The 10627-nt window shown below is 49.0% G+C and overlaps 1 protein-coding gene across 1 annotated transcript in view; it reads right to left on the reverse strand.

Moving 5' to 3' along the window:
- The window catches only part of RSL1D1 (ribosomal L1 domain containing 1), an 11058-nt gene extending 4865 nt beyond the window's left edge, over nt 1-6193 (reverse strand). The window contains exons 1-6 of the mRNA XM_029949811.1: nt 6032-6193; nt 5281-5420; nt 2837-2975; nt 1989-2137; nt 1798-1899; nt 29-152 (exon numbers count right to left, since the gene is read on the reverse strand). Coding sequence (XP_029805671.1) covers nt 29-152; nt 1798-1899; nt 1989-2137; nt 2837-2975; nt 5281-5420; nt 6032-6130 — 753 coding nt within the window. The 5' untranslated portion in view covers nt 6131-6193. The remainder of the gene's footprint in view (nt 1-28; nt 153-1797; nt 1900-1988; nt 2138-2836; nt 2976-5280; nt 5421-6031) is intronic.
- Between the last annotated feature and the right edge of the window lie 4434 nt (nt 6194-10627).

The following is a 10627-nucleotide window of genomic DNA, read 5'->3' on the forward strand; positions in this document are numbered from 1 at the left end:
GGCCCCCCCCCCCCCCCCCCCGCGGGACCCACCGGCCGCCGCAGCTGCGCGCACGCACCTCTGGCAGCTTCTGCGAAAGCCCCTTTGCGACGGCGAGGATGTTCTCGGTGATGTGCGGGACCTCCATCCCCGTGTGGCCGACGCGGATGGTGCTGGGGTGCGACGCGGCGGCAGACAGGGCGATTTTCAGGAGTAATTTGTCAGAATAGAAAGTAAGGAGAAGTTGTTTTCTGGGGGCGCCTGGGGGGCTCAGTCGGTTAAGCGGCTGACTGGGGGTCAGGTCAGTTGGCTGACTTGGGGTCAGTTCGTGAGTTCAAGCCCTACATCGGGCTCTGTGCTGACAGCTCAGAGCTGGGAACCTGCTTCGTTTTTTTGTTTTGTTTTTTTTTTTAAGTTTTTTATTTATTTTTGAGAGACAGAGAGAGCGTGAGCAGGGGATGGTCAGAGAGAGAGAGGGAGGGGGAGAGAGAGGAAGAGGAAGAGAGAGAGAGAGAGAGAGAGAGAGAGAGACAGACAGACAGACAGACACAGAATCAGAAGCAGGCTCCAGGCTCTGAGCTAGCTGTCAGCACAGAGCCCAACGCGGGGCTCAAACTCATGAACCTTGAGATCATGACCTGAGCTGAAGCCGGACGCTTAACCAACTGAGCCACCCAGGCGCCCTGGGAACCTGCTTCGGATTCTGTGTCTCCCTCTCTCTCTGCCCCTCCCCCACTCCCACTTCGTCACTCTCTCTCTCAAAAATAAATAAACATTAAAACATTTTTTTTTAAAAAGTCGTTTTTCAAAATGTAGCATAGGCAGGCATGTAAGAAATCTAAATACACAATCCTAAAAAAATTTAAGGTGCACACATTAAAATCTTTATGGTTTCAACAGATTTTAGATTCTCTCTTGCTCTCTCTCTGCCCCTCTCCTGTGCCTGCACACACCCATACACGCTCTCTCTCAAAATGAATAAATAAATACTATTTAAGGTTACTTGGGTGGCTCAGTCAGTTAAGCATCTGACTCTTGGTTTTGGCTCAGGTCAGGATCTCACAGTTCGTGAGGTTGAGCCCCGTGTCAGGGGCTCACTGACAGTGCAGAGCCTCCTAGGGATTTCTCTCTCCCTCTCTGTCTGGCCCTCCCTGGCTCGCACACATGGGTATCCGCTCTTTCAAAGAATAAATAAATAATTTTTTTTTAATTTTTTTAAATGTTTTATTTATTTTTGATACAGAGAGAGACAGAGCACGAGAGGGGGAGGGGCAGAGAGAGAAGGAGACACAAATCTGGAAGCAGGCTCCAGGCTCTGAGCTACCTGTCAGCACAGAACCTGATGCGGGGCTCGAACCCACGAACGTGAGATCTGACCTGGGCCGAAGTCGGAGGTTTAACCCACTGAGCCACCCAGGCGCCCCAATAATCTTTAACATAAAAATAAACATTTTAAAAGCAGGGAGGAGGGGAGGGGCGCCTGGGGGGCTCAGTCAGTTAAGCGTCTGACTCTGGATTTCGGCTCACGAGCTCACGGTTCGGGAGTCTGAGCCCCGTGTCAGGCTCTGTGCTGACTTCCCTCTCTCTACTCTGTCTGCTCTCACTCCTATCTAGAGAACACGGACATAGACCATGTGCATCAGTGGAAGGCTCTATGGGGCGGCCGCTTCTAGAGAATTAAATACTTCTGGGGGATGGACTTTAGTCTCAATACAAGGATGTGGTTTTCATTCACACGATCGTGTAAAGAAGAGCGTAGAAAATGATTGTCAAACGACCACAAGACCAAACGGGCACACACGAACACCTTCTCCCTACCTGCAAGAACCACTTTTCGAGATGTTCAAGACAGTTCCGCCGATACAGGTATTGATCTCCCTGGATAAATTCTTGGCCAGAAGGTTCACGGGCACCGGGACTCTGTAAGGACACACAGGCGCTTGGAGCACAGCGTATCCGTGTCTGGGACGCCCCCGGGGCTCAGAGGCGGTCCCTGCGGGGAAACCTACTTCTTTCTGTGGTAGAAGTGTCTCCCCAGGTGTGACGGCAGGAGCCGCCGGATTCTCGCATCGGTGAGGAAGAAGTCAAAGCTGCCCAGGAGGCGAAGCTTGGCTTCATAGGCCTTGTATTCCTTCTTTAAGGTTCGGAGAGGGATGATCTAGAATCAGAAGGAAGAGGAAAAACACAGGAAGTTCAGAACCTGAGCAAGAAGAAGAAACACTCAAGGCAGTAACTCGTGTTTGGATCTTACATCGCTGAAGAGCCACAGTTCAGAAAACGCGCAGAGAGAACATGCCATGTGCCAGGCGCTGTGCTCACCGCTGGGGGCACAAAGGAGCTGGGACCCCGCGCAAGGAAGGACCCTGACGGCTGCAAACCATGCCTGGCAGCCCCAAGTCCAAGACAAACCCGGGATGTTCCCAATGGGCAGACGATGACCTAATGGGGCAATCTTCTGTGGTGTCTTCAAGATACAACAGGTACGTTATACATGTGAGCTTTGGGGCCAAGAAACCTTAACAGCTCGTCCGTCAGAGAGAAGATAGAATGTGCCCTACTAAAGCCAGTGAGAATTAAAAAAACAAAAAACACAACTAAATTAAAGCTTAAATTCCTACGGGTGCCTGGCTGGCTCCATCAGTGGAGCGGGGGCCTCTCCGGATCTCAGGTTACAGCCTGAAGCCCCAGGTTGGGTCCAGAAATTACTTAAGAAAAAAAATCCTTAAAAAAAAAAAATCAGATCCTTAGGGAAGAACTACTAGGTTATAAGGTAGTACAGGAATGTATCATTTATCGCTTCGGTTGAAAAAGTGAATCGGATCTCTTAACTGTCCCGTAAATATGACCCGCTCCTGACCTGAGAAATGGTTTTAATTCCATGTTTGTTCAGAAGCTTCTTGTAAAACAGCTCTGTCTTTTCAGGAGTTAAATCGGGTTCATCCTTGGTAAGTAAACAAATATCTGTTAAATCCGATCGAATGCCATGAGGCAAGGACCTGCGAAATACAGGAGAAGGAGCTGAGGAAGAGAGAGACAAAAGGGATGGTTCTACTCTGCAGAACCCGCAATGAATTCAGTCCCTTCAAGAAACTTCACGCTATTTAGGCAGATGCACTACCAAAACCATTTAAAAATACATCTGGTGTTCAATGGTATGGACAGATTTAAGATTCAGTTAAATCACCACAAACATCCAGAGTCCAAAATCTCAATCAATATTCGGGGATAGAACTAGACGTAACTATGATCAACGACACCCAAGACAGTGCATATGCAGTTGTCATTATTTTATATGTTGCTATATGTGCCTGTCTACGCTGATGTGAATAATCTGGTTTTGTGAGGATAGTTCTGGTTCAGAACTTTACTCTGCAGGACACCCTGGGCTCCATTCATTAACAAGATAATCCTTAAGAGCTGAACAGAAGGAGGGGGCGCCTGAGTGGCTCCGTCGGTTAAGCGTCCGGCTTCGGCTCAGGTCATGATCTCACGGTTTGTGGGTTTGAGCCCCGTGGCGGGCTCTGTGCTGACAACTCAGAGCCTGCAGCCTGCTTCAGATTCTGTGTCTCCCTCTCTCTACCCGTCCCCTGCTCGCGTGCGTGCGCTCTCTCTCTCTCTCTCTCTCTCAAATAAATAAAAACAATAAAAAAAATTTTAAAAAGCTGAACCAAAGGGGCACCTGCTCAGGTCCCTGGCAGGCTCTGCAGTGACGGTGCGCCGTCTGCTAGGGATTCTCTCTCTCCTTCTCTCTCTGCCCCTCCCCTGTTTATTTAGTCTCAAAATGAATAAACAAACTTAAAAAAAAAAAAAAAAAGCTGAACACCGAAGGTGAAGCAAACCAACAGAGACCAGCAAAGAGAGTTACTATCGTAGACTCATAAAACGAGACAAGGGTTTAGCGCATTTCCTAGGCCCATGTGTTAAGAGGGATCACGGGTGGCTTGCCAAACAAGATGGGAAGGGATCCGGAGCTGGTAAGTAGCAGAAATCATCAGGAGGTGAGTAGTGGGGAAAATATCCTAGGAAGGCGACAGGGCTTTCCAGAAGGAGAAACTGCCTGGCACACACGTGACATAAAGAATGCAGGCAGGATAGAGAACACAGGAACTAAGGCAGGCGGGCTGGGTTAATAAGAGTATGAGGATCAGAAGGCTCTCCAATTTGTAATCATTCTTGCCACCCCTTGGGGGGGGGGTGCAAGAGAAAGTACAACATAAAAGAAACCAGCTTTCCTACACACTTTAACACAACTGGTTTTTTTCTTAAATTTATTTATTTTGAGAGAGAGAGAGAGAGAGAGAGAGAGACCACGCACGTGCACAAACAGGGTAGGGGCAGAGAGGAGAGAGAATCCCAAGCAGGCTCCGCAACATCAGCACTGAGCCCGATGTGGGGCTTGAACCCGTGAACTGTGAGATCATACCCGAGCTGAGATCAAGAGTTGGATGTTAGCTGATGGTGCCACCCAGGTGCGCCCAGCTCAGTTGGCTTTTCTCGACATTCAGGAGATAAAAGGACTTCACAGAGGCAGGGGTGTCAGAGCAAACACAGGACGTGTTAAAAAAAATTTTTTTGAAGTATAATTAAGTCCCAAATATTACATGGGACCTACTTATACTAAAAAATTACTTGTATTTTTATTTGCTAAGTCTGGCAACTCTGCAGAAAAGGCATCTCTGACCTAAGAGTCCTGCAGCAATAAGAATGTGTGATCGCCACGGATTTGTCTTCCAGAAGGAGCTCACTGCCAAGCCTGTTATCATCTCTGCAAGAAGGTGGGAGCTGGGGACCTCAGGAGGAACTAGCATGACACAGAAAGAGAACAGAATCTATACAAATACAAAAGCTATCCTAATTTATTCTAAACCCAGGTTTCATATTCAACAGAACTGTCCAGGAGTCCCCAGAAAACTGGTGAAATTTTTAGGAAACTTAAGCATGTCTGAATTCTTTTTAATGCACACTTAATTTCAACTGATACTTTTTTTTTTTTTTTGGATACAGAGACACAGAGCATGAGAGGGGGAGGGGCAGAGAGAGAAGGAGACACAGAACCGGAAGCAGGCTCCAGGCTCTGAGCTAGCTGTCAGCACAGAGCCTGATGCGGGGCTCGAATCCACGAACGTGAGATCTGACCTGAGCCGAAGTCGGAGGCTTTACCCACTGAGCCACCCAGGCGCCCCACAACTGATACTTTTATTCTGAAATTGCCAAGGGTCCACTAGAAACAAAAGGGCGATTGTTAAAGCTACACAGAACGACCAAGCCGGCAGCAGGGAAAGGCAGAAAATCAGAACTTACAATCTGACTCTCAGTTCTTTACTTGGGATTTTCCATAATACCACCATTAAAAAGAAATTCTCATTCTCGTTCAGGAGCAATCCATTCGCGTTTTTCCTGGTCTTGGAATGTGCCAACAGAGCCTCCACTGCCTTTCTAACCTGCAACGTGGAGATACACGAACGAATTAACGCTCAATCTGATTCAGCATCTGCCCCCTCCTCCCGCCTATTTTCACCGGCAACCTCCAGAACCGTCCCCATCAGAATCCTGCAATTTGGGATCAGAGGAACGTCACATTCCTCGGAAACCACCTAAGGATCTGCTCAGCACCGTCTACACAAAACAGCCTCTTCCACGCTAAGCGACGATCGCGTCCGGCGGGAACCGGCGTCCCGGGAACTGGATGGAGAAGGCGGCAATCCCAGGAAACGCGCAACGCACAAACAGCGTGTGCAGAGCGCTCCGAGCCGGGCCCCTGATCCCGGGGAGCCGAGACCAGGAGAGATCCTTTCCTTTTTTTTTTTTTTTTTTTAAACCCAAGGTCACGGAAGCTTGCAAAATTCCCCGACCTGCCAAAGTCAAAGTGTAGGGGAGCAGAGCCGGGTGGATCTCCCCCCGGAACCCCAGGCGGTACCTGCTTCCACCTGGAGGGCCAGGCCGCAGGGCTGGGGGCGGTGGGCGCTTCCGGAGCGCAGGAGGAGCCCGCAACGGCACCCCGCGCGTCACGCGGCCGTGGCCACCCTGCCGCTCTGCCCACGGGACCACTCACCTGCCCTTGGTCCAGCTGATCCAGGGAGGCCGGGGCCTCTGGAGCGGAGGCCGGGGCTGCGGTTGACGAGGAGGGAGGGCTGGAAGCCGAGCCCTCCATTTCGCTCTCACCTCGTGCAGACGGGCGCGCAGTACCCAGGAGAGGATTCCCGTGCGCACGCGCGAGCGCAGGCCCGCAGACGGAAGTTAGGGGGCGGGCCCGGGCCCTTACGTCACGTCCGGGAGCGCGGGGTCAGGCCCCGAGATGTCACACCTGCGGGGTTTGGCGGGCGCGAGCCAGCCGAGTGCGCGGCTGTCCCTGCTATCCGAAGTCTCCGTCGTCAGACGCGGCAGCAACCTCGGTGACACCTGGCTCGCGTTCCGCACCAAGCGAACCGAGCGAGCGCCTGGGACAGGGGGAGGAGGCGTGGCCGCCCAGCGGTGGGGTCGCCGGCTCTCCGGGGACCCCACCCCGAGGGGCGCGGGGAGAGCGCGAGGCCCGGCCCTCCACCCACCCGCTGCTCCCCGCCGCTGCCCCTCCGGGGGGCGGCGTGGTGGGGGCGCGAGCTGTGAGCCGGCGCCGGTCCCTCTTGGGCCCGGGCTCTCAAGGCGGGAGGTCAGCGCAGGCACGCGGAAGCGTGCAGCCCGGACAACCCGCGGCCGGAAGAGGTCGAGTCCCCGCCATCCCCGCCATCCCCGAGTCCCCAGAGGTGACCGCTGTTCCGTGTTCTCCCGGAGCCTTCCAGGGATGTTCTAGGCACGTTTAGAAGCGACTCTTCCTTTTTCCTCTTTATGGATGATGTTTAAACTTAATCTTTTAGGTGGCTCATTCGGTTAAGCGTCCGACCTCGGCTCAGGTCATGATCTCACGGTTCGTGGGTTTGAGCCCCGCGTCGGACTCTGTGCTGACAGCTCAGAGCCTGGAGCCTGCTTCCAATTCTGTGTCTCCCTCTCTCTCTCTGCCCCTCCCCTGCTCGCACTGTCTCTCTCTGTCTCTCAAAATTAAAAAAAAAAACAAAACAATCTTTTAGCTTTCTAGACGCATTGTTCTGTGCGTTGGCTTTCCCTCTGAATGCTTATTTCCTGGAGGTTGTCTGGGTCGGTACCTCATGCTCTGCCTAGTCTTTAAAAACTGCCTAGTGGCCTTCCATCTTGTGAATAAACAGTAGTTGATTTAGGAGTTTTTGATGCACGTGCAGGATGGTTCTAGTCTTTTTGCAACCAGCTACGGGCAGTTTTGAGAGATGAAAGAATGGGAGTAGGGGACTTTCCATGGCCCGTTTCTCAAATAACGCTCCTTCCCTGTTGCCAAACCTGGAAGAAGGCACGGTCTGCTGCTGGACTCTGATAGTGACTTTGTCCATAATCAGCTTTCAGAAGAAATGTTCTTAAATCTTTGATACCGTCTCTTATTTGTCTCTTCTAGAATGTGGTGTAAGAGGATTCCTTTTAGCACAGTATTAGGAGTTGTTACGTTAGGCCTCATGTGTCACGTTTTCTGGTTTTGAGCGGAGCATTAGGGATGTCACATGTGTCATTTGAGTTCAAGTTTGAGAACCAGACTTCCAGAGTGAAGGAAAGGCATGAATTCAGGAACTGGAGCGCGGTGGTGTGCCAGTAGGAAGAGGCTGGAACAGGGGCATGCGGAGGGGAGGGACGTGAGATGGGGCTAGAATGGTAGGTGAGGGAATTCATGCGTTACAAGGCTAAGGGCTGATCTGTATTTGGAGAACGGTGGTAGGAAAGAAGAGGAGGTAGCATAATTCATCTCTATGCTTTAGGAAATCTGACTATGGTGTTGTGATTTTTTTTTAATTTTTTTCCTGTTTTTATTTATCTTATATAGAGAGACAGACAGAGCATGAACAGGGGAGGGTCAGAGAGAGAGGGAGACACAGAATCTGAAGACAGGCTCCAGGCTCTGAGCTATCAGCACAGAGCCCAATGCTGGGCTCAAACCCACAAACTGTGAGATCATGACCTGAGCCGAAGCAGGATGCTTAACGAGCCAACCAGGCGCCCCCTGGTGTTGTGATTTTAAAAATGACTCATGGGGGCACTTGGGTTGCTCAGTCCATGAAGCATCCAACTTTGGCTCAGGTCATGATCTCACGATTTGTGAGGCTCTCTACTGACAGTTCAGAGGCTGGAGCCTGCTTCGGATTCTGTGTCTCCTTCTCTCTCTGCCCCTCCCCCAGCCTCAAAAATAAATAAACATTTTATTCATTTATTTATTTTTAGTTTTTTTTAAATGTTTTATTTATTTTTGAGAGACAGAGAGAGACATTTCGAGCAGGGGAGGGTGAGAGAGAGGGAGACACAGAATCTGAAGCAGGCTTCAGGCTCTGAGCTAGTTGTCAGCACAGAGCCCGACGTGGGGCTCGAACTCACAAACTATGAGATCATGACCTGAGCCAAAGCCGACGCTTAACCAACTGAGCCACCCAGGTGCCCCTAAATAAACATTTTAAAAGATTGACAGGGAGATCAGGAGGGAGCTCATGTTATTTCGCCACCTTTTAGGAGTACTAAGTGGTCTGTGTTTGGTAGTAGTTTTGATGAAAGCAGAGAAACAGAAAAGATGAAACTTCTCTGTCTGGCTTATTTACTTATTTGCACTTCTGATAACTCTGAGAAGGCTGTATTTGGAACCAACATGACAGAATCTTAATTGGGAAACAAAATTAAATCTTCCTTCAAGGAGGGATAAAAAAAAATCTGGGATATTCCTAAATTAGAATGTTACTCGGTGATAGGGAATAAACTACTGATACGCAAGATGACTAATCTCTAAAATATGATGTTGCTTTAAAGAAGACAGTTGAGTGCCTGCTGTGGTTTCCGTTTATGTGGAGTTCAAAACCAGGAAACCGTACCGTATGGCGGAACCGCGACCCCCACGGCAGGAGGAAGGATGAGCTGGAAAGGGGCAGAAGGGAACGTGTGTGGGGATAAATGTGCGCTCTGTGTTGATGTGGGGGTCGGTGGGATGGAATGCACTGGGCAAACTCATTGTAAAGTTCTCTGCATTTCAGGGCGCACAGATTTTACCTTAATACAAAACTCGTCGTGTACGCAACTTCTGTCTGCTGGAAGTTCTTTACAAATAGTAATTAACTCCTAAAAATCTAATTCTCTCAGAATTTCTTTTTCTGAGAATTTAGCATATTTGCCCGGGAAATAATAAAGCTGGTAATGGAGAGAGTGCTTTTATTCTAATTTGTGGACTCTACAAGCAACACAAAATACTTGAGTACTTCAATTCCGTGGGGTTAAATCACCATATTAAATCTCAGTCTAAATATAATCACACAATAAAGAATGCAAAATAGGTTAAATATGTAATTTTTCCCATTATTCCCTCTCTAGCTAAACTGATTTACCAGTAGACTTAGATGACCGGTAGCCTGACTCTTAAACCAGAGAACAGAACTTTTTAGGTAAAAATGCTTTAATATTAAAACTCAAATCATTAAGTTTTAACTACTTTTACTGCTGCTTTTTTACTTGGGCACGATCATTTCCACTTAAGTGAAATGTTTTAAGAGATCAAAAGTGGGTTGGGTTAAGAAAATGTGCAGCCAACATTAAGTGGGGCCCAGTGCACACTCAGGGGGAAAGGTTTTGCCTATTTTAGAGACAGAGCAAGAGTGAGGGGAAAGGGGCAGAAGGGGCGAGAGAGAGAGACCCCCAAGAAGTCTACATGCTTGGCAAAGAGCCCAAGGTGGAGCTCGACCCCATGACGCTGGGATCATGACCTGAGCCGAACTCGAGTCAGATGCTCAACCGAGGGACCCAGAAGATCATATCATAAAAATAATTCTTGATGGGGCGCCTGGCTGGCTCAGGCAGTAAAGCATGTGACTCTAAATCTCAGGTTCGTGAGTTCAACCCCTAGTTGGGTGTGGAGACTATCTTAAAAAAATACATGCAGTCTTGGGACGCCTGGGCGGCTCAGTCGGTTGAGCATCTGACCCTTGATGTTGGCTCAGGTCCTGATCTCACGGTTCATGGGTTCGAGCCTCACATCGGGCTCGTGCTGCCAGCGAGGAGCCTGCTTGGGATGCTCTCTCTCTTTCTCTGCCCCTCCCCTGTTCTCACTCTCTCAAAATAAACTTCAAAAAAAATTTTTTTTAATAAAAAAAAAATCGTAATTAACAAGCAGCACACTTGTCAGCTCCGAAGGTTTTGTTTCCTTGGTTTAAGTATTTCTAACAGAAAACATAGGAAAATATTTCATGCAAGGAATTTGGGTACAGAGCCTTCAGAAAGAATTTAAAGGAAATACATATCCATGGCAACAAATATTTCACTTTCAAGACTGGATTAGAGGACAAATAGAAGGAAACAAAAACATTTGCCATTGCAGTACGTGACTTTTCAAATCTTCATCTATCATCAAAATGGCCATAAATGGCCAGAGAATTAAAATAGATGAGCTTTGTCTCTAAAGAGGGTAATGAAAAAAACTTTTTCCAGAACCTGGTTTTTCCCATGGTCAGAGAGATTAGTGTTTTGTGGGGATTTTAAAGGTCTTTTTAAATTCAGAAATCTTGGGGCGCCTGGGTGGCTCAGTCGGTTAAGCGGCTGGCTTCGGCTCAGGTCATGATCTAACGGC

This window comes from Suricata suricatta, chromosome 8 (genome assembly GCF_006229205.1).
Source record: "Suricata suricatta isolate VVHF042 chromosome 8, meerkat_22Aug2017_6uvM2_HiC, whole genome shotgun sequence".
NCBI classification, from domain to species: Eukaryota; Metazoa; Chordata; class Mammalia; order Carnivora; family Herpestidae; genus Suricata; species Suricata suricatta.